General features: G+C 36.0%; 1 protein-coding gene and 2 non-coding genes across 3 annotated transcripts in view; 2 read left to right on the plus strand and 1 right to left on the minus strand.

Annotated features, from left to right (window-relative positions):
- Positions 1–24,406, plus strand: part of CCAR1 (cell division cycle and apoptosis regulator 1) — a 54,596-nt gene that overhangs the window by 19,546 nt on the left and 10,644 nt on the right. The window contains exons 9-18 of the mRNA XM_090278113.1: positions 2–163; positions 2,901–3,126; positions 3,697–3,810; positions 4,340–4,506; positions 5,240–5,450; positions 6,261–6,344; positions 8,841–9,026; positions 18,492–18,683; positions 22,526–22,765; positions 23,138–23,249. Coding sequence (XP_090134239.1) covers positions 2–163; positions 2,901–3,126; positions 3,697–3,810; positions 4,340–4,506; positions 5,240–5,450; positions 6,261–6,344; positions 8,841–9,026; positions 18,492–18,683; positions 22,526–22,765; positions 23,138–23,249 — 1,694 coding nt within the window. The remainder of the gene's footprint in view (position 1; positions 164–2,900; positions 3,127–3,696; positions 3,811–4,339; positions 4,507–5,239; positions 5,451–6,260; positions 6,345–8,840; positions 9,027–18,491; positions 18,684–22,525; positions 22,766–23,137; positions 23,250–24,406) is intronic.
- Positions 4,144–4,208, plus strand: LOC150010190 (small nucleolar RNA SNORD98). Its single transcript, XR_016511589.1, has one exon. It is a non-coding gene; the product is annotated as a small nucleolar RNA SNORD98 (small nucleolar RNA).
- On the minus strand, positions 11,303–11,412 carry LOC150010191 (U6 spliceosomal RNA). Its single transcript, XR_016511490.1, has one exon. It is a non-coding gene; the product is annotated as a U6 spliceosomal RNA (small nuclear RNA).

The following is a 24,406-nucleotide window of genomic DNA, read 5'->3' on the forward strand; positions in this document are numbered from 1 at the left end:
GTCGTGAAAGGGAGAGAGAAAGACGTAGATCCAGAGAAAGATCTCCTCAGAGAAAACGTTCCCGGGAGCGATCTCCTCGAAGAGATAGAGAACGGTCGCCACGGAGAGTTCGCCGTGTTGTTCCACGTTACACAGTTCAGTTTTCCAAGTTCTCTTTAGATTGGTAAGTTGTTTGTCCCCCATCATCTTATTAAGTTATTAGGTTTGTAATTTTGTGCACTTGGTAGAATATATTATGTACAGAGATATATTTCTTGCAACTTTTATTTCCTGACATTTAGTGCTCTTAATTTATTTAAGAGCAGAAATGCAATTGAGTATCAGTTCTTAGCAAGAGTTGTGTTATTTTCACACACTCATGAAAGATATCAGCTATTGGAAAAGGCAGCCCCTCTGTGATGAAGTTAATCCTTAGTTAGAATCATTTAAGACCCAGATTAACTGATAACTATTAAGTTCATGCATAGTTCATTGTGATATAGTAATACAGTAGTAGATTATGTAATTATTTCAAGTTAAATATTTCAAGGATTAAATATTTCAGTGTAGTGTAATAGGAACATACAGACGTGTATATGTTTACATAAATACATTTTTCAGCCTTTGGAATCAGAAGTAATGGGCAAGTTACCAAGAATTTTTGTGTTTCACCTGCAAAATGGAAACAATATATCAACTAGCAGAATTATTCTGAGATTGAATTAATGTATCTAAAGCATTTTTAGATACTCAGTAATAGCTGTGAAGTTGTCATTCATAGAAAGGCAAATAGATAATTAATTAATGTACTCTAAGGGAAAGGAAGGCCCTGGGACTGGCAATGGTGTATAAGAAAAATTAGAGAAAACAAATTGATAGTATAATAAAAATGAATTATTAAAAGCAGCATTTAAAGCTGTTTCACATAGGAACTATAACTGTGTACTTCAGTATCCTGAGAGGGTATTACTGTATTTCAACGAAGTGTGATAATATTCATAATATTGGACTAAAGAAGTTAAAATTTCTATCTATATTCGGTTCTAGATTGAGTAAACCAATATAGTTTGTTTATGCTACTCAATGCCAAAGCAATCATCCTCGATAACTTTGCTTAATTTTTATGTAGTTGGTGTTCGTTTACTCTTGCTGTGGTCAGGTCAGCAACTACTCTTAATTTATACTAGTTTTCTTCTCTTTTTTTTTTTAAACGTTTAATTTATTTATTTATAGAGAGAGGGGAGGGGAGGGAGAAAGAGAGGGAGAGAAACAGCAATGTGTGGTTGCTTTTCACGCACCCCTAACTGGGGACATGGCCCATAACCCAGGCTTGTGCCCTGACTGGGAATCGAACCCACGACTCTTTGGTTTGTAGGCTGGCGCTCAGTCCACTGTGCCAGACCAGCCAGGGCTATACTAGTTTTCTTGTTATCCTTGTGTTCACTTGTATACTTAAAAATATCTGGTCTGTGTATTTAAGAAAAATATTTTGAACCAAAACCACTTCTCCAGCCTTAAGAAATACTAAGTAGTGCAGCTCTGCTTTAAACTCATCTGGGAAGAGTTGATGCATAGGATGTAAATTGAACAAGCCGTCTCCTTTCAAGTTAGACCTTCACAGTTTCACGTCATCAGTTTGAAGTACATTCCCAAGAACATCAAATGAATCCATTACAAATAAAAATGATTTTAAAGTTTTTATATCTCTCCTTATAGTTAATGAAAATCAAGATTTTCATATAGTAATATGATTTATAAGAGACTGTATGCCAAGAAATGATTTATTTGTATTTCTTATCTCTTATAGATTTTACTCCTATGGGATAGGATGCAACTTTAGAAATTCCAGTGTTGCAAACCTAGGAAGCTATTACACATACTTTTTGTTTTCAGCATTTCTTTAAACAACAAAAACAGAACTCAAATGCCTGTTTTTTCACATTTTCATTATTTAGACATCAGAATTTTATCCACATAAAGCATAAATATATCAGTAATCATAGCTGACAAATAAATTTGTCATTCTGTATTTTTAGGCTTCAAATAAAAAGACATCCCTATAAATATATTAGTTCACATTTTATACCCCTGTTTTTAGTTGTCTTTTAAAAAGATAATATAGTTTATCTTTTCATTTTACAAATTGCGTTTTCCACTTTTCATTATGCTTTTAACAGAGATCTCTTGGCTTTTTACCAGATTGATTTACCTTTGAGTTTCTCTCCTTTAAAAGCTCTGCTTCTTAGGAAAAAGGAAATGATCCTTTAAAAAAAATCATTATGCCAGATTTAAAAGGCAAGAAGCTTATCCTCTCTTTATATAATAAAACAATCAGGTATGGATTTTAATCAATAACATAGAGAGATATGGTAGTGTGGATAATCCAAAGAACATTTGGGTTTTGCTTTCATGTGAATTTTGATTAATTTTGAGTGCACATATTTTTGACCTAGGATCTTACTATAGAATAAAAGTTGTATTTTTCTACACTGTATATAAAGCTGATTGAGGAGCACTCATTAATTTGGTACCACTCTTATCACTTCTTTCTATTCTATGTGAATATAATTTTCTTAAACGTGCGCACTTTCTACTGAGGCAGAACTGCTTTTGTTCAGATCTTCTCTGGAGCTGGGGTTGAAGTTATTTCAAAGGGTCTTCTCTAATGAATTTTAAGCTACACACAAAAAGTAAAGAAATGAAGGTAACATTTAGATATGTTATTTTTTTCAAAGCTGTAAGTAAACAATTTTAAAATGAGATTTCATATGCCTTTCTGTACACCTATAGCTTATTAATTATTGATCATTCTCAGCTGGCTTTTAGCCATATAAGGTTATATATTTAGCCTCAGAATTGAGTAAATGTTTGCATAATCTTTGGTATTAAGGCTATTTATTCACTGCTTATGTCTTTTTCAGTCCTAGTTGTGACATGATGGAATTAAGGCGTCGTTATCAGAATTTATATATACCTAGTGACTTTTTTGATGCTCAGTTTACATGGGTGGATGCTTTCCCTTTGTCAAGACCATTTCAGCTGGGAAATTACTGCAATTTCTATGTAATGCACAGAGAAGTAGAGTCCTTAGAAAAAAATATGGCCATTCTTGATCCGCCAGATGCTGACCACCTGTACAGTGCAAAGGTTTGTATTCTGTCATACACAGCTAAAATTTCTGATCAATTGGTCATATTAAGACTGTATGTGGAGTTAATCTTCAGAGAGTGGTTTAAGATCTGAATACCTATGTTTTCTTTTCGGCCTGAATCTGTTTTGGTATTTAAGTAATTAATGTAACTTCTCTTTGCTTTACCTCTTAAACTGTAAAATTGTGTGTTTTTTGTTTTTTTAACACTTGGAATCTCAAAAATGTGAAGATGAAGTTGACATAATGAGCTTTTTGGAATGTTCTATCACTTTGGGTAGACCCAGATAAAACATAATGGTGGGTGAATGTCCTATATGTTAGTCTGCAGGGTAACATTTAATATACTGCTATGGTCAATAGTTTTCTGTTATTTTAAAACATCAAAAAGCATCCCTTGAAAAGTTAAGACCATATAATTATAAGGTATCTGATACTATTTCTGCTGTAGCATTTACTTTCCATTTTTATAAAAAAATTTTAGTATCTAATACATAAGGATAATTAGTAGTATGTCTTGGTTTTTTACATTAGACTTTTGACAGGATTGAATTATCTGACTGTAATAGGTAATGCTGATGGCTAGTCCTGGTATGGAAGATTTGTATCATAAGTCATGTGCTCTAGCTGAAGACCCACAAGAACTTCGAGATGGATTTCAACATCCTGCTAGACTTGTTAAGGTAAAATGAAGCATTAAGTTCAGGTGTATGTTTTCTTTGCTTGGTTCTAACTTTATATGTATAAAATTAAAAGCACTGCCTTTTTAATCTTGTTAATTTAATAATAAGTTTAGTATTGAGGCACTCAGAATTGAATGATGTAGATTTTATTTTCACTGCAGATTATGGCTATCACTCATATGTCACTAGTTCAACTGTCATTTTGATATTCTATTTATGGTATAGAAAAATTTCAGTGATAATGGATTTGGTGTATGTTTGGATGCTGTTAAAGTGTGAATTATAGCTTGTTTCTTTAAAAGAACTCTATCTGAAGAAATATTTTAGAAGGATGAGTTATGATGTGTAAATCCTATTCCATTGCTGAAATGCAGTGTGGAACATGATGAACTGAACTCTTCCTTGACTGACAGTTACCAGAGGTAGTCAAAATGATATTGGAAGGGTTTGTACCTTTCCTTTCCAAGTATTTTATGTGTAACTTGATAAGTTACATAATATATGTAAATGATTATTTGTTTTAAATTAGTTTTTAGTGGGCATGAAAGGCAAGGATGAAGCCATGGCCATTGGAGGCCACTGGTCTCCTTCGTTGGATGGACCGGACCCAGAAAAAGACCCGTCTGTGTTGATAAAGACTGCTATTCGTTGTTGTAAGGCTCTGACAGGCATTGATCTAAGTGTATGCACACAATGGTAAGTACCAATTCATTTCTTGATTAGAAATGTTTTACTGATAGTTTATTTAGATGACCGTGTTTATCACCTTCATCTCCCTCCTCCCTTATTTTAGCAACCTTGATCATGCAGGTAATCTCAAAGAAAAAAATCCATATTTGTAGCAAAAGTTTATTTGGTGCCAAAATGTTTTTTGGGGGGAGGATTAAGAACTAATAAAAATAAACTAAAATTTAAATGTTTTGTTATGCTGTACTTCGGAAGTTGGATGTATGTTGAAAATATTTTTCATTTCATGTATAGCTGGAGAAGATCGTCAAGAGAGAACTTCATTTCATTATAATTCTTTTGTTATAAAATGATGTAGTTGCTGATTATTTTTGTTCAGCCATATTTTCTCTTGAGGCTTATTTGTCCTGTATATTTCAGTATATTTCTTGTGACTTAATTGAGAATTTTTTTTTTAGCACATGAAATCTGAACTGCTATCCAGCTTCTTCAGGTATTCTGTAAACTATGGGTAGCTCTGTGATAAAACTTGAAAATGCCTTGGAAAACATACTCTTCTTTTAACTATAAATATTGTACAAATTTACCAAAAGAGGAACTATGGCTTCTATAATTTTTTTTTCTTTAGACCAACCTCAAGTCTTGCAGCAAAATTTCTTTACTTGATGTGCTACAAGTGAACTAGGGTCTTTAAAATGTATTTTAGAATTTTTTTTCCAACATGCTTCTTCCCTTGCAACAGGTACCGTTTTGCAGAGATTCGCTACCATCGCCCTGAGGAGACCCACAAGGGGCGTACAGTTCCAGCTCATGTGGAGACAGTGGTTTTATTTTTCCCGGATGTTTGGCATTGCCTTCCCACCCGCTCAGAGTGGGAAACCCTCTCCCGAGGATACAAGCAGCAGCTGGTCGAGAAGCTTCAGGGTGAACGCAAGGAGGCTGATGGAGAACAGGCACTGAACGCTAATCCCTTTTTCTATTTTCGCTTCTCACAGGCACAGGAACACAGGCACAAATGCACACCACACACTACATAACAAACACACACGGAGGAACATAACTGGTAACAGCGACTGGTAATCCAGCTTTCAGCAGTATAGTTGTATGTTCTTTTCTCTTTAAAAAAGAATGTTTATTATGCTAACTTTAAGAATGCTGAAACAAAGGAAAATAAGTTGTGCTTAAATTGCACAGAATTTTGTTTTTATCATAGGTCTAGTTGCTGGAATCTGGGACCAGTTGTTGAGCAAGATTCAGTATTAAGCCATTTTAAACATTTTGCCATTTTCTAAAATTTAAAAAATTTTCTCTTTCATGGTCATCAGTTCTAGTCATGGATATTTGAAATTGGACAACCACAAGTCTGAGAGATTTGAAATTTCAGGCTTTGTGGCATCGTCTTTGGTACATTTGAAAGGTCTGACTAAATCAGTCTTAACTTTGGGTGGCTTGAAAATTGGGGCAAGATCACACACTGTGTGGTTAGTGGAGACCGGCAGTGTTTGTGCATCCCTGATATCCTTTGTGTTGTAATTTATCACCCTTTTGTGTTTCACAGATCTGGCTTTGATTGGCTGATGAGTGTCTTTGTGGTCAATTAAAAGTGGTAGAATGTATGTACATGGACTTGCCTAAATAACTTTAGGAGAAGATAATCTGAAACATTTGTGACCTTGCACAGATCAGCAACAGACTATTAAAAATAAATTACCTTTATTTTAAGGTTTCAGAATAGTAATTAGGTTTTTAACTTTGTATATCAGGATGAAGAAGAGAAAGATGATGGTGAAGCTAAAGAGATTTCTACTCCTACCCATTGGTCTAAACTTGATCCAAAGACAATGAAGGTAACTTTGAAATAGGTAGTATTTTATGTGAAATCTCTAAACAGGAATAGAGAATGGGGACAGTGTGTTGTTTGTTTTTGTTGTTTTCAGATAAAAGCCATTAAAAATGAAGTGCACAGATTTCATACATTCTTTATTGTATTTATGTATGTATATATAAAAATTAAGTAAAAGGAGAGCAGAAATCAGTTCAGCTAATGTCTGTTGAATGCAGTATACAAGGGCCTGTGGCATAAGCAACTGGTTTTTAATTTGGGAACGGACATAAAGCAGAATTTCTGCACTCAAGAAACTTAAATTCAAGAAGGAAAGAAGAAACATGGGAAAAAGATCCAGGTTTTAAAATAAAATGTGAAAGTAAAAAGTGGATTGATATACAATACACGGTGGGATAAAAGTAGGTTTATAGTTGTTCATATGGAAAATATGATAATACAATAATTAACCCTGGCCAGGTAGAGCACTGTTCCTATATGCCAACATTGAGGGTGTGATCCCTAGTCAGGGAACATGCAAGACTGAGCCAATGAATCTATAGAAGATGGATGGAGCAACAAGTCGATGTTTCTCCCTTCCTCCCTCTCTCTGAAATCAATTTTAAAAAAAGAAATTTAAAATAAAATAATACAATAATTAAAAATAATATAAGAATAAACTTGTGTGTTTCAGGTACACACAACTGTAAACCTACTTTTTCTTACCCTGTACATCTGAACTGGGAAGAATGTAATTTAAGAGCCTCTTGAAAATCTAGTTAACCTGAACTGCCTATACCAATTTTGTTTGTTTTTGTTTTTGTTTTCTTTTTTGCCCCCCCAATGTCTCTGGACCTATTATTGTCCTGTAGTTTTGCATCTTTGGGCTTATAATATGAATGTAGATCCATGGATTCTACATATATACATTCTACATAGATCAGAAGATTGGAGGCTGATCATTACTTGCTTTTGCAGCTTGTTATTTAACACAGAAAAGCTGATTAACTTCTGTTCTTAGCAAAAAAACCCCACAAAAATGAAAACCACAAAGACACCCTGAAACAGTTTTTCTTCTTTATGAAACTAGCTTTTTAACCCACATAGAGTCCTTATAGAGTCAGAAACACAGACAAATAGATTAAACCCTACATCCCAGGACTTTTTGTCAAACTAATGGCTTTGCTATTAAGTTTCTTATTTTAAAACTTGTATTTATTTTGATTATAAATGTAATGCATGCTTATTTTAAAAATTGGTACATATGTAAAAAATAAAAGAAAAAATTGCTTGAGCCTATCACTCAAATACAACCACTCTTAAAATTTGATGCATTTTCTTCCATTCTTTTTCTGGATATAAGCTTTGTGATTGGTTGGTTGGTTGAGTCTAAGCATGCATAAAAAGTTGCTATCTCATCCTTTTCAATTAATATCAGTGTTTCCCATGTGATTATTTTCAAATGTTGTATACTGTTTCATCTAGTTGATGTACTGTTTTTTCTTAGGTATTACTCTTTTATTGAATATTTAGATTCTTTTTTGGAGAGGAGACTATTAACACATTGTATGTGGACCTATAAAATTATGTTTTCTCAAACTGCATAGAGTGCAGATCACGTAGTAATACTTTTTTTACAGACTGGTGGTAGAGTGCAGGAAACATAGTTGTTGGGGTTATTACATGTGTGTATGTTTGTTATGCCTTTTCCCTATACATAGTACTATGCAGATATAAACATTCCCACAATAATAGATTAGGTATGGGACAACAAGATCATAAATAATAAAGGTAAATGGGCCTATAACAAAACATCCTAACTGCAAATTTACGAATTTAGCGGTGTTTATTACCACTTCATAGAGGTAAATGTTTTGAGCACTATCACACTTTAAAACATTATTAGTGTTCATGATTTATTCATTAAGTTATTTGTTGATTGAAAATTTTTGTAATAAAATTGACGAAAATTAAAAATATTTTCTTTTTTGTGTTTTCAACCATATATTCTATATTCATTTGTACAAAAAAGTGCCTTTATCTTTCATAATAATGATGAATCCATTCTAAGGTAAGAATATCAAAGTTTCATTAAAAACATCAAATAATTTTCAACTTATAGTGATTTTATGTAACGAGAAAAATTCGCATGCTATTTCAAAACATCACCCGCTCTCACCATAATGCATTGGCACTAAATGCTCACATACAGTGTGTTAAAAGGAATGTGTAAAGGTTTTGTTTGTTTGTTGTCACCTGTGTTTAGGTTATTTCCTGAGGGTAAGATCCCAGAAATTAGGATTACTGGGTCAGAGAGCATTAACTATTTTTAAGTAGCTTAAAACATATAAATTGCTTTTCAAAAATATTCTAATAAGTTTGCATTTTTACAAACATTTTATGAGCTATATAAGTATCCCTTTCACCAGTTTTTTAAAACATGGAAAATGAATGCATAGTTTATTCTCTATTTCAATATCACATTTTCTTTTCCTGTGTTTTTATGATCTGTATAATTTAGGTAAATGATCTCCGAAAAGAATTAGAAAGTCGAGCCCTTAGTTCCAAAGGGTTAAAATCCCAATTAATAGCCCGATTGACAAAACAGCTTAAAGTAGAAGAGCAAAAAGAAGAACAAAAGGAATTAGAGAAATCTGAAAAAGAAGATGAAGAGGAAGATGATAGGAAATCTGAAGATGATAAAGAGGTATATATTACATTTTTTAAAAAGTATATTTTATTGATTATGTTGTTACAGTAGTCCCAATTTTTTTTCCCTTTGTTCCCCTTCCACCCAGTACTCCCTTCCCCTCTAGAATTCCCACCCCCCCTAAGTTCATGTCCATGGCTCATGCATGTCAGTAAGTTCTTTGGCTTCACCATTTCCTATATTATTATTAACTTCCTCCTGACTATTTTGTACCAACCAATTATGCTTCTTAGTCCCTGCATCATTTCCCCATTTCTCCCCCTTCCCCTTCCCAGCTGATAACCCTCCGAATGATCCCCATTCCTATGATTCTGTTGCTATTCTGGTTTGCTTAGTTGGATTTCGTTTTTATTCTTTAGATTCAGTTGTTGATAGTTGTGAGTTTGTTGTCATTTTAATGTTCATAATTTTTATCTTTTTCTTAAGTCCCTTTGACATTTCATATAATAATGGCTTGGTGGTGATGAACTCCTTTAGCTTTACCTTGTCTGGGAGGCACTTTATCATCCCTTCCATTCTAAATGATAGCTTTGCTGGATAGAGTAATATTGGTTGTAAGTTCTTGCTTTTCATCACTTTGAATACTTCTTGCCTGCCCCTTCTTGCCTGCAAAGTTTCTTTTGAGAAATCAGCTGAAAGTCTTATAGGCACCCCTTTGTAGTTAACTCTCTGCTTTTCTCTTGGTGCTTTTAAGATTCTCTCTTTATCTTTCACCTTTGGCATTTTAATTATGATGTATCTTGGTGTGGTCCTTTTTGGGTCTAGCTTTTTTGAGACTGTCTTTGCTTCCTGGACTTGTATGTCTATTTCCTTTTCCAAATTTGGAAAGTTTTCCTTCATTATTTTTTCACAGAAGTTTTCAATTTCTTGCTCTTCCTCTTCTCCTTCTGGCACTGCTATGATTCAGATGTTGACACGTTTAAAGTTATCCCAGAGGTTCCTAAGCCTCTCCTCACTTTTTTCAATTCTTGTTCCCTTTCTGTACTGGTTGACTGTTGTTTTCTTCGTTATGTTCCAAATCACTGATTTGAACCCATTTCCTTCCCTTCACCATTGGTTTTATGTGGATTTTCATTTATTTCATTTGGCATAGCCTTCACTTCTTCCCCTAGACGTTTGCCATACTTAAGTATATCTGTCAAGCCTGTGAGCATTTTTATCACCAGTGTTTTGACCTCTGTGCTTCTTAGGTTGGCTATCTCCTCGTTGCTTAGTTCTCTCACTGAAACCTTGATCCGTTCCACCTTTTGGGACATACTTCTCTGTCTCCTCATCTTGACAGGCTCCTGTGTTTGTTTGCCTTTGTATCTTAGGTACAGCTGTTGCACCTGTCTGGATGAGTATTTCTTTATGTCTTTGTTTGTTGGACTTCCATGCAGCTCTATTTTCTGGACTGCTGGTTGTTTCTAGTTTTGAGGTAGTTGTAGTCCCTCTTAGTTGTGGAAGGAGATGCAGCGTGTCTGTCTAGACCTCCATCTTGCCTAGAAGTCCAAATTATTTAAATATACTTCTTACCTTACTCTACTTTGGCCTGACTCCCTACCCTATGCTGTTTCTCTGTGTGGATGCCCTCCCGGCTCCATTTGCGTTTAATGCCTGGCAGTTTGGGAGTTCACCTGCGCTGGGTCATGATAGCTGTCCTTTCCTGCCAGCCTCCATCGCTTGTATAGACATCTGCTTTTCTTGAAGGAATTGCTTTAGAGCTCAACTGTTCAGGACCAGAAGAGTTGAGTCGAAAATGGTGATAATTCTTATTTTATTTGGTTACCCAGTGGTACAGTTTTTAAATTCACATACATCATCTCTCAGTATCCCTGAAGGATTGGTTCCAAGACCCCACAGATACCAAAATCACAGATAACTTAAATGACTTAGTGTTTGCATATAACCTATATTTGCAAATAGGGTACAGCAGGGTATGCCTGCACATCACTTTTTTTGAGTGGATTCATTATGATGCTTTTTGTATCGAAAATTTCAGTTTTGCTTTTTAGAAGAGTGGGATTTTTTTTTCCTCTTAATTTTTTTTTTTTAATTGATTGATTGATTTTGAGGAGGAAGAGAGAGAAAAATTGATTTGCTGTTCCACTTATTTATGCATTAATTGGTTGCTTTCTTGTATGTGCCCTAAACAGAGCATGAACCTTCAACCTTACAATATCAGGATGACGCTCTAACCAACTGAGCTACCTGGCCAGGGCTCCTTGCATATTTTTGATCCACAGTTATTTGAATCCAGGGATAAAAAACCTGTGGGCACAAAGGGCTTACTGTAGAAGGCAGAATCAGTATTTGATTCTTTTTTCATCCTTGTGCAGGGACCATGCTAATCTTCTCCGTATCATTCTAATTTCAATATGTGTGCTGCTGAATGAAAAAGCACTACTTATCTGGTTCTCAAGATAACGAATTAGGTTCCCTCTCATCTTCAGATGTTTACACGGTTGTTTTTTAAATATTTATTTGAATGGATTTTGGGTCTTTGCATTTCTTATTCTTATTAAAGCTCAAATTGTCCCTTTTTTTGCCAGTGGATGGAAATATATTCAGACACACGATACTAATGGTGCCACCATCAATATTATTGCTGAAGCTAGTTTAAAAATATTTTTCCATTTTCTATTCCTATTTTGTCCTTCTTGTTTTTATGTTGTGCTATAACTACATTGTCTAAGCATGTAGAATTGCATACTGTAATATCTTCTTATCCTCCTTTAATCTTGATTCTACAAACTAAATATCTGATGCTCACTACTAGTCCTTTTGTCATTGTCCCTGAAGCTCATCTCTAGTAGGTTGCTCAGAGTTCATGGTAGCAATATTTAAGTATGTTAACAGTTTAAGGACTTCCGGCCAAGATGGAGGATTAGACGGACACACTCGGTCTCCCTCTATAACTAGAGAGGAATACAACTACTTCAAAACAAAAGATAACTAGAAATTCCAGAAAATAAAACTACACAGAAGCCCAACATATGAAGTTATAAACCAGCAGCACCCTTTGGGCAGGTAGGAAGAGCAAAAGTGGGTGGTGCTGTTTGCAGTCGCACCAGGGACAGCGGCAGGGAGAACAATCCCAGCAGCAGGGAGAACAATCCCAGAGGCAGGGAGAACAATCCGGGCTGCAGTCGAACCCCCAGCAGCTTGCAACCCCAACGCTGGGGAAAGCAGCCACCACATCGCCTTGAACAGTGAGGCCCAGAGAGCGGGAGGACGGATCCCGGTCTCCTAGCGGAATAACTGTGTGAATCCATCTTGGATCCCCGCCCCCACACAAAGCGCCACAGCGCAGCGAGAAAGGTTGCGGAATGGCGCCGGTTGCTGGGTTGTGATGAGTACACAGGCACTGCCCCCTATAGCCGGCCCAAGAAAACAAAACACATCTGTCAAAATGAGGCAGACAACTATAGAAATCCCGGTGGCGCAGCTCACCAGGCAACAGATGAAGAATCTGACAGATGAACAAATAAGAAACCTGTCAGAGGCTCAGTTCAGGGCCATTGTTATCAGGTGGCTTACAGAATTAACAAAAGATCTGGAAAAAGAAAGAATCGAAGAACACTCATAATGAAAGGAACAAAACCACATACGAGACAGATGGTGACGAAAAAAAATCCAGAGTTCATATCAACAAACCAGAACATAGAGAAGGAACAAACAGTCAACCAGTGCAGAGAGAGGAAACGGGAAGCAAGGATGAGAGGATCAGAAACCTCTGGGACAGCTATAAAAGGCCCAACATAAGAATCATTGGTTTGCCAGAGGGTGAAGAAGATGAACTAGAAATTGAAAAATTAAGTGAAAATATAATAAAGCAGAACTTCCCAAACTTGGGGAAGGAAATAGACTTACAGGTCCAGGAAGCACAGAGAGTTCCAAAACAACTGGACCCAGGGAGAACCACTCCAAGACACATTATAATCAAAATGTCAAAAGTTAAAGATAAAGAGAGAATCTTAAAAGCAGCAAGAGAGAAGAAAAGAATCATGTACAAAGGGGTCCCAATTAGACTATCAGCTGACTTCTCAAGGGAGACCCTGCAGGCAAGGAGGGACTGGCAAGAAATATTCAAAGTAATGAAAAGCAAAAACCTACAACCACGAATATCCAGCGAAATTGTCATTCAGAATAGAAGGGCAGAGAAAGTGTTTCCAGGACAAAACAAAACTGAAAGAGTTCATTAGATCCAAACCACTGTTATATGAGATGTTAAAGGGACTGGTTTAGAAAAAGGAGGATCAAAACTATGAAATCTAAAATGAAAGCTGCATCACAAGAAACAACAACAGAAGCTAGGGAATTGAAACAAAGGCAAACTAAACAGTCAACGAGAGTGGAAAAAGAACTATAGGTATGGGGAACATATTTGGGGGGAGGTCAACAGGGAGGGGGAACGGGGAGAGGGAGGGAGATGATATAGGAATTAAGGATCATGGTAGGAGGGAATGGAATAGACAGAGAGAGGTTGAGAAGAACTATATGCACAACTAATGGACATGGTCTAAAAGGGGGGGACAACTGGAGGGAGGGGGGCCACCGGGTGGAGGGGAGCAGAGGGAAGGGATATTGGGACAAATGTAACATTATAATCAATAAAACACATTAAAAAATAAATAAAATAAAGACACACACACACACACACAAAAAAGAAAAAGCAGTTTAACTATCCTTTATGTTTGAAAGTCAGCTTTGATGAGTATAAAATATTTAGCTCACACTATTTTTCTTGAGTATCTTAAATATGTTACTATTTTTTTTTTTTGGACTGGAATCCACCTTTATTAGGGAAATAAATGTCGACTCTTAAAGTGTATTTTATTTATTATGCTATGACAGTTGTCCCAATTTTCCCATAGCCTCCCTCCACCCTGTACCTCCCCCTTCCCTCCAGCAATACTCCCCTTAGTTCATGTCCATGGGTCATGCATATAAGTTCTTTGTCTTCCCCATTTCTTACACTATTCTTAACACACCCCTATCTATTTTGTACTTTCTCATTATGCTTTTTAATCCCTATACCTTTTCCCCCATCCTCCCCTTACCCCCTCCCCGCTAATAACCCTTCATATGATTCTGTTTCTGTTCTCATTGTTTGATCAGTTTGTTTTTGTTTTTTTAAATTCAGTTGTTGATAGTTGTGAAGTTGTTGTCATTTTAATGTTCATAGTTTTGATCTTTTTCTTAAATGAGTCCCTTTAACATTTCATGTAATAATGACTTGGTGGTGATGAATTCCTTTAGCTTTACCTTGTCTGGGAAGCATTTTATTTGCCCTTCCATTCTAAATGATAGCTTTGCTGGATAGAGTAATGTAGGTTGTAGGGCCTTGCTTTTCATTACTTTGAATACTTGGCAGTCCCTAATTGCCCACGAAGTTTCTTTTGAGAAATCGGTTGATAGTCTTATGGGAACTCCTTTGTAGGTAACTCTCTCCTTTTCTCTTGCTGCTTTTAAGATTCTCGCTTTATCCTGAAACCTGTGGCATTTTAGTTATGATGTGTCTTGCTGTCGACCTCTTTGGGTCCAGCTTGTTTGGCACTCTGTGCTTCCTGGACTTGTATGTCTATTTCCTTCCCCAAATTAGGAAAGTTTTCTTTCATTATTTTTTCAGTTTTTCAATTTCTTGCTCTTCCTCTTCTCCTTCTGGCATCCTTATGATTAGGCTGTTGGCACTTCTGGGGATGTAGCAGAGTTTTCTTATACTATCCTTGTTGTTTTGAATTCTTTTTTTTTTTTTTTTTTAAGGTTTTATTTATTTTTCGAGAGGGGAAGGTAGGGAGAAAGAAAGGGAGAGAAACATCGATCGGTTATCTCTTGAAAAGCCCCCAACTGGGGACCCAACCCACAACCCAGGCAGGTGCCCTGATCTGGGAATCAAATCGCTGACCTTTCTGTTCATAGGCTGGCACTCAATTCACTGAGCTACACCAGCAAGGGCCATTTTTTTTGAATCCTTGTTTCTTCATTCTTTTCTGGTTGAATGTTTATTTCTTCCTTGTGTTCCAAATTGTTGGTTTGAATCCCGGCTTCCTTCATTTCACTGTTGGTTCCCTGTGCATTTTTCTTTATTTCACTTAGGGTAGTCTTCATTTCTTCCCGTACGTATTTGCCATAATCAGTTAACTGAGCATCCTGATCACCAGTGTTTTGAATTCTGCCTCTGATAGATTGACTCTCTCCGTTTTGTTTAGTTCTTCTGGGGTTTTGTTCTGTTCTTTCATTTCGGCCATATTTCTTTGTCTCCTTAATTTGGCAGTCTCCCTGTATTTGTTTCTGTGTATTAGGTAGGGTTGCTTTGACTCCCCATCTCAGCGCTTCTGTTAAGTTGTATGGGGCAGAGCCTTACGTATTCACCTGGGTGGGGCAACCTGCTTTGGTTCACAGGCGGGTGCTCAATCCACTGAGCCACACCAGCCAGGGCAGGGCAACCTGCTACACTGCTTTGTGGCCCTGTGGGTGGAGGGCAGTCAGAGAGGAGACTGCTGCCTGGCTTCTGGAAGCTTGCCTGGCACTTTGCCCATTTCCAGTCACTTCACCCACCTCCTGTATGTGACTGGCACCGTTCTGGCTGTTGCCCTGGTGGTCAAACCCGGAGTGGATGGGTTTGCGTACTTTCTAAGCCCGTGCAGGCCCTTTAAATGGACTCCTGAGAAACTGGCCATTTCTTCTGCCATCCCAACACCCATTGGTTTTTATAGCCAGAAATTGTGACACTATCTTTCTGGCACTGGAACCCTGGATTGTGTGATCTGGACTGTGGCTGGGATCACTTGCTTCCTAGTATCCCTCCCGATTTTTATCCACCACATGTGAATATGGAGCTGCCTGTTTCGTGCCACCATGCTGCATCACGTGCTCTCCACCCCTAACTCCCTAACTCCACCCCTCCTACCACTATGGATGAATTTGGCTTCTTTAAATCCCTGGTTGTTGGACTTCCATAGTTTGATTTTCTGGCAGTTCTGGGCTTTTTTGTTTTAAGGTTAGTTGTGATTCTTGTTTTGCGCAAGGAGGCGAAACATGTCTATCTACCTACACCTCCATCTGGACCAGAAGTCCCCTAAATATGTTACTTCTTTCCTGAGAAAGTTTTGCTGTCAAAAAGTGATAATGCAGTTTGCTTCCTGATACTATCACTTGCTACTTTGCCTAGATGTACAAATTTGTCATTTTAATGGAAATGTGTTTAATATTGGTCATTCTGGATTAACTACTTGAGATGCATGGTGTGCTCTTTCAATAAGTAATATCTGATTTTTTCAGGAAGTTTCTCTTTAACAGACTTCTTTTTGTGGTAAAACATTACATAAATAAATTACTGTTACACCACACAGTACTAACTCTACAACCCCTCTCCCTTATTCCCTGGTAACCTCTATTCTAATGCTTTCTGTCTCTCTGAATTTGCCTGTATCAGATACTTGATGTAAGTGGAATCGTACAGTAAATATCCTTTTGTGTCTGGCTTCTCTCCCTTAGTGTAATGTCTCCAGGGTGCAACCATGTTGTAGCATGTATCAGAACTTCATTTCTTTTTAAGGATGAGTAATGTTCCATCAGATGTATACAGTATACCACATTTTGTTTTTTCATTCATCTGTAGCTGGACATTGGATTGTTTTTACCTCTCTGCTATTGTGAACAATACTGTCATGAAAAAGCAAGTCTCTTTTCTCTTCCCTTAAGGCATTATTTCTTGAGTTTATTTGCTTTTGTATTCCTTCTAGTTTTATTCTTAAATTTCTAAATCTATTTCTTGAATGCTAAAACCTTATTTTTCGCTTTTTGTATTTTTATGTTCTTTTCATGTCTTGTAAGTTTCTTAATGTCTTTTAGCACACTGTAAAATGTAAGTGCTTGTCACCATGTCTTTCTAGCCCACTTTCATTACCCACAGGGTTGTAATTGTTCTCCTTTTTCTCTTTTTTAAAAATACTAACTTTGTGTGGAATTTGAACTGAATAGTTTCCTATCGCTCATATTTGTGTGAATTTAGTTTGCTTAAAATTTTATCAGAAGCGGGTTGCTTCAGATAGCTTTTCTGACTTCACAGAGCTCTGTGTTCTATTGTCTTCTTGTTCTGTCAAAAAACATGGTGGATTGCTGAGATTTCTCTTGCCCTCTATCAGTTTTATCTGGACCTCCTCCTTCTATGTCTCTGTTGTTGTCCCTGTCCTGCTTACTATTGATTTTAATCTCAGAAGTTTCTCCTCAGTGTGGGACCCTGTGCTGGAAGTATGCCCTGGTAAATCAGCTTTGCAAGTTCATAGGGCTAGAGTGCTCTAGACCATTTCAGATTTTAACATGGACCCCCGTGTCCTCACTATTGTTCAAAGTAGAATCTTGTCCATTTTCAGCTACTGTTCTTAATTGACCTGCTGAGCTTTTCAGTTGAATTCCCATTGACTTTTCCTTTCCCGTTGACTTTGTGATTTTCCTGCTCTTAGATCCATCAGACAACTCCATTACTTCCTTCTGCTTTCTCCACACACAGACACCAGTAACACATATATATTTTGGTTCATGTGGCTTTTTCCCACCCACTTGTACATTGGTGGGTATGGAGGTACCTTGTTACCTTGTTTTGTTGTGAATGTGCATGGATTTTGGTTTTGGCATCTAGATTATTCTGTCTCTTTTTAATGAGGAGATTCAGGAAGATCCAGAAGAAACTGTGTTAATACCAGTAATTTCCCCAAATCTCCTGATTTATATAATGTTAATATAGGTATTCCTGTCCCCCTCTTTAAAAGCAGTTTCTTATGTTAGAAAATTTAAGGAAAGAGAATTAGAATTTTTAGTAAATTTGAACTCTCTCCCTTCTCAGTCCTTATCGTTGGTAAAGGAATCAGGGGAATTTTTTCTTTACCTGGTATACATTTGATTACAGTTGACCCTTAAACAACACTGGGGCTGGGTTGCCAACCCCTGCTCAGTCAAAAATCTGCGTACAACTTTTGACCAAAAACTTGCTACCCTTGTTATCTGTCGGGGATTGATTAGTTCCAGGAACCACTGTGGATAACAAAATAAGTAGGTGCTCAAGTCTCCTAAATAAAATAGCTTAAGTCAGTGCATATAGCTAGCCCTCCACATCCGCAGACTCCCAGCCATGGGTCAGAAACGTTACAAGTATTTATTGAAAAAACTCACATATGAGTGGGGCTGTGCAGTTCAAACCATGTTATAAGGGTCAACTGTATGCACATATTGTGCATGGAAGTTTAACTTTTTTTTTTTTAAATTTATTTGTTTGTTTGTTTGCTTATTTATTTATTTATTTAGAGACAGGGGAAAGGAGAAAGAGAGGGCGAGAAACATCACTGTGTGGTTGCCTCTTACTCATGCCCCCAACTGGGGACCTGACATGCAACCTAGTAATGTGCCCTGACTGGGAATCGAACCAGCAACACTTTGCTCGCAGGGGAAGTTTAACTTTTACTTAAAATTTCAAATATGTAGGAAGAAGAAAGAAAGCGTCAAGAGGAAATGGAACGCCAGCGTCGGGAAAGAAGATATATTTTGCCTGATGAACCAGCCATTATTGTACATCCAAATTGGGCTGCAAAAAGTGGCAAGTTTGATTGTAGCATCATGTCTTTGAGCGTACTTTTGGACTACAGATTAGAAGATAATAAAGAACATTCATTTGAGGTACTGTTTTAAGTTTGAATTGGGATCCACATAAGGGCCGCATGATTTGGGTAATTCAAGGTTTTTTTTTACTGCTTCTGTTTTTTTGTTTTTTTCCTTGCAACTTACTATTTTGGGGGGAAAAACGTGATTTTTCTGCACTCACCTTTGCTGATTGTATTCCTATGGTATGGTTTGAATGTCCCTCTGGACTCTCCTATTTCCTGTAAATCGATAGTTGGATCTTAAGTCTTAGGTTCAGGTTTGATTTTTTTTCCTAAGACTACTTTATAGGTAGTGGTATATTCTTTCATCAAGATATCAGATGTGTGGTACATAATGTCTAATTACCTCTCTTGGAAATGAGGTAATACTTTTATTATTTACTCTAAAATTAAAATACCAATTAATGGGATTGAAAATTTAACTTGTGATTAATTGAGGTGTAAGATAAAATAATTGATGTTCATATTTTCAACATGAATCTATTTCTTTGTACCATTATTTTAGAGCTGCTTTATAATATACAGCTTATCCCATTTTTTCAAAACAACTGAAGATGTTTATCCCTAAATAAATAACTACTTCATTTTTTGAATAAAATGAAACATCCCAAAATATTAATTTTATAATAGCCTGAACAGAATTATAATTGTGTTCAATTACTGTATCTTACCAGCATCTCACATTATTTTACAAATGATATTGGAAAAATCAGTCATACTTACTCGACCCAAAAAGTCATTGTCCACCAAATGGTAAGATGAAAATGAAATACTTAGACTAGAGACATTTTAACACATGTATGGGGGGCACACACACACACAAAAATTATTTTTAAAACATTTTGTATTTATTCTTATATGTTTAAACTTTAGTCACCTTCAAATTACTCTCCATTTGATGCAATACACCTGTAGAGACATTTTTTTCCACTGCTCAAAACAGTTTTTGAACTCATTGATTTTGTTGATGCCCTTTTTTGTTTCATCTCTCCGTATAAGCAGATATTTCCCTTTGAGGACTTCTCTTCATCCAGGGAAACAAAAAATTGTTTGGGATGAGTTACAGTGAATAGGGAGGGTGGGGCACTGGGATCATGCCATTTTTGGTCAAGAACTGCTAAACACATGCTGTGTGGGTAGCAGCACCTGTAAATCACCCATCATGAAATGGGCAAACCTATTGAAAAAGTCTTCAAAAAATTCACTGAAGCCAAACACAGCCTCTCACAGCAATGCCAGCTGGTACACTGATATAGATGGATTCCTACCTAGAACAGTCACCTAGCGGGGGAAACCTGTACTATCTCCGCCCTCCAGGAGATAATTCCAGCTTTTTTGATCCCCCCCTTGCAGAGGATTACTGAGACAGTTAGAAACATGAAATGCATTTATATTGGTCTTGATATAAAATGTTATAGATATTAAAATATTTATTTTTGATACATTAGTGATTCCAATAAGCCAGTATCCTTAAACATTATCTACTATATGATTTTATTTTTATCACTAGTTGCCATAAGTTTAACTCATAGTAGTGCCCATCATGTTGTAGTCATTCAAGAAATACGAACAAAAGTCTTTGGTATTCCTAATGCTTATAAAGTATACGCTGTATATCTAACTGATGGTGTAAGGGGATCTCTAATTAATGCTATTTGGGTGGAAACAAAGCAATTTGTGAAACAACTCTGTGCTAACAAAATGATCCTTTTTTTTTTTTTTTCCTCCCCATTTAACATATGCCCCTGGTTAGATTCCTTTTAACCTATCATTCGAATTCAGAAGTCATTTTGATGCATGAGTTTAAAGGAAATTATTCTGTAGCCATATTACATTAACAATGTAATCTTTGCCTGATTTAATATTAATGCTAGGTGTATATATGTCTTTCAACACTTGTAGGTGAAAAACTATGAAGAATTAATTCTGCTCTTCTAGTTACTGTTCTAGATTTCTAATATTAACACATTTTAATTATTGCTTTTTATTTCTAGGTAATAGGGAACTAAGGAAAATATATGCCTCTTGCTATTTATTTACCCAAAGGGAGATTTTGTTTAGCTTAAAATTAATGGTTAAGAGAAAGTAGATTTTTCAACATCTTTAATGGTCATTTTATGGATAATAGAATTTTTAATTTAAAAATGTGTAAAGATAGCCCTAGCTGGTGTGGCTCAGTGGATTGGGCACTGGCCTGCAAACAAAGGGCTGCTAGTTCAATTCCCTGTGAGAGCACATACCTGGGTTGCAGGACAGGTCCCCAGTTGAGGGTGTGTGAGAGGTAACCACATAATGTTTCTCTCCCTCCTTTTCTCCCTCCCTTCCCTTCTCTCTAAAAATATATAAATTTAAATAGATTATTTTATTTTATTTATTTTTAGAGAGAGGGGAAAGGAGGGAAAAAGGGAGGGGAAGAAACAGTGATTGGTTCCCTCTCACACATCCCCAGCTGGGGACCTGACCCACAACCTAGGCATGTGCCCCCAACCAGGAATTGAATCTGCAAATTTGTGGTTCACAGGCCAGTGCTCAATCCACTGAGCCACACCAGCCAGGGTTCTTTTTTTATTTTTTTTAATTAAATAAAATGTGTAAAGACAGCAGGAATTAAAGAAAAATTGATTATAAGATCAATTATAAATTTGAATATATTGTATTATCCTTCATGATCAGGAAAACAGTCTGATTAAAGTGTTTTACCAAATATACTGAAAAGATTGCAAAAGATTACATATTTAACATTTCAGATTAATCTATTGAAAACAATGAACCATAGAAATATTTACATAGGAAATTAAGTATATAATTTTAGGTTCATAAGTATGTTAGATGTCATTATGCGTGGACTCTCAAATTGTAGTAATACATTCTTCCTTCTCAGACTTTTTGGGAGGAGGGTCATCTTGTTTCCTGATTTTTTTATTTATTTTATTTATTTTATTTTATTTTATTTTATTTTTTATTGATTATGCTATTACAGTTGTCTCAAGTTTTCCCCCTCTATCCCCCTCCACCCAGCACCCCTCACTCCCTCGGTCAGTCCCCACATCATTGTTCAAGTCCATGGGTCATGCAAGTTCTTTGAGTACTCTATTCCCTATACTGTACTTTACATTCCCCATGGCTGTTCTGTAACTACCTATTTGTACTTCTTAATCCCCTCACCTACTCAGAATTTTGAATTGGTTTCCCCTGCCTGGTGTGCTCTTTTAGTACCTATATATGGCATTCCTCTACCATCTTCAAGTCAGTTTTCAAAATGTCGTCTCATCAGAGATGCCTTTTCTGATTACAGTCTTCTTACTCTCTGTGCTCTCATCCTGCTTATTTTCTTATAATTTGATATTGATGTGATTATTCCATACTTTTCCCCACTATATTGTTAGTTCATGTGAGTTGGAATTTTTTTTTTTAATAATATATTTATTTGTTTGTTTATCCTTAGAGGGGAAAGGAGAAAGAGAGGGAGAGAAACATCACTGTGTGGTTGCCTCTCACGCACCCCCAGTTGGGGCCCTGACGTGCAACCTATTCATGTGCCCTGACTGGGAATCGAACCAGTGACACATGGTTTGCAGGCCAACGCTCAATCCACTGAGCCACAGCAGCCAGGGATTGAGTTGGAATTTCTGTCTGCTTTTTTCACACTATATGCGAATACCTAGAAGAATCACTGGTACACAGTAGGCATTTCATAAAAACTTGGTTAGTCAATGAATAAAGTATATTCATCATGAAGATTAATTGTATAAGGTTGTAGAAATTCTTTTATTGAAAGTTATTTGATAAATTACTGCTGGCTTTTTTTTCAGTAGTTCAGTTAAAGTTGTCTGGTTTACTGTTGGTGTCTTTTTATAGGTTTCATTGTTTGCAGAGCTTTTCAATGAAATGCTTCAAAGAGATTTTGGTGTCAGAATATACAAATCATTATTATCACTTCCTGAGAAAGAGGACAAAAAAGAAAAGGAAAAGAAAAGCAAAAAAGATGAGAGAAAAGATAAAAAAGAAGAAAGAGATGATGAAATTGATGAGCCAAAGCCCAAGCTGAGAAAATCAGGCGATGATAAAGATAAAAAAGAAGATAGAGATGAAAGGAAGGTCTGTAATCAGACGTTTTCAGTTATTCTTCTAGAGCGCAGCAAATGTTGGATTCCATCAGAAGAGTGAAACATAAAGGCAAAACTAAAGGGTTTTAATTATTAGAAATTTAAGTCTTTGAATTAAGTCGATATAAGCATCTGTAACTAGTTTTATAGTAGTTTATTCTTTTTGTTTAGTTTAACCTCACAGAATGATAGTTTGATTTACATATATTAGGGATGGCAGTTTATTTTTAGTGTATTATTCTTATAAGAAATTTATAATGTGATTCTATTTCAAGTAAATCGTGGATTTAAAATTTGGGGAGAGGGGTTAAGTCAACTTTTGGTGCGATATCTTGCTCATTAATTTTAAGATTTTAAATTATAGAAAGAGGATAAAAGAAAAGATGATTCTAAAGATGATGATGAAACTGAAGAAGATAATAATCAAGATGAATACGATCCAATGGAAGCAGAAGAAGCTGAAGATGAAGAAGATGGTATAATTCAAATTTATTTTTTTATTTTACATTTTTTATTTGGTGACTATCATTGAGATCTATAATTTTACTATTTTAGAATAGACACTTTAGTGAAAAATTTATAGTAAGTAGTTTTATTTTTAGGTAAGAGAATAAAGATGTATATTTTTGATTATCATATATTCCACATATAATTAACACTTCAACTTGAAACATTTCCCTGAATATGGTGCTTAAACTGTTGTAAAAGGTGTGATAAGCTCTGTTGTTTCATAGAATATATTCTGTTTTTATACTCACCCCAGGACATACATGCTTATTGATTTTGGAGTGAGGGGAAGTGGGAGAGAAACACTGATGTGAGAGAGAAACACCAATCAGTTGCCTCTTGTCTGCACCCCAGCTGAGGATTGAACCTGCAACGCAGGCATATGCCCTGACCAGGAATTGAACCTGCAACCTCTTGGTTTATGGAACAGTGCTCCAACCAACTGAGCCACCTGGCCAGGGCAATTTTCCGTTTCTGTTTTTGCTTTTTTTAATAACAGTTTGAGGTTGCCAGTACCTACCACAAAACTCACCCATTTTAAGTATACAATTCAATAATTTTTAGTAACTATAGAATTGTGAAACTATCACCACAGTCCAGCTTTATATTTGCCTATTTTCTTTTATGTATAAAAGCTTTATTGAGATAAAATTTACATACCATAAAATGCACCCATTTAAAAATATACAACTTAATGATTTTTAATATTCACACAGTTGTGCAACCATTGCTATATTCAATTTTATAACTTTCATTACCTCAAAAAGAAACCCCTTATTAAAAGTCACTCCCATTTCCCCATAACCTCTTCAGCCCTAGGCTCTCTGTTTCTTTAATTCTAGACGTTAAGAGTCATAAAATATGTGATTTTTTTTGTAACTGGTTTCTTTTCTCTTAGCATAATGTTATCAAGGTTCATACATGTTTTAACATGTATATTCTCTTTAATATAAAGTTTTCTCTGTATCGTTACCATCCAAATACATCTTAACCTAAAGCAGCCTTTCCCAGAGTATCCCAAGATATTAACAGGTATTAAGCTTACTAGAGCATATTGCAGCCAAATAAATTTGGGAGGCTTGGGTTAAGCAAAGATCTGCATATTTTACCACAGAATTTCCTAGCC

Source organism: Furipterus horrens, unplaced genomic scaffold (assembly GCF_987537825.1).
Source record: "Furipterus horrens unplaced genomic scaffold, mFurHor1.1.pri manual_scaffold_5, whole genome shotgun sequence".
NCBI classification, from domain to species: domain Eukaryota; kingdom Metazoa; phylum Chordata; class Mammalia; order Chiroptera; family Furipteridae; genus Furipterus; species Furipterus horrens.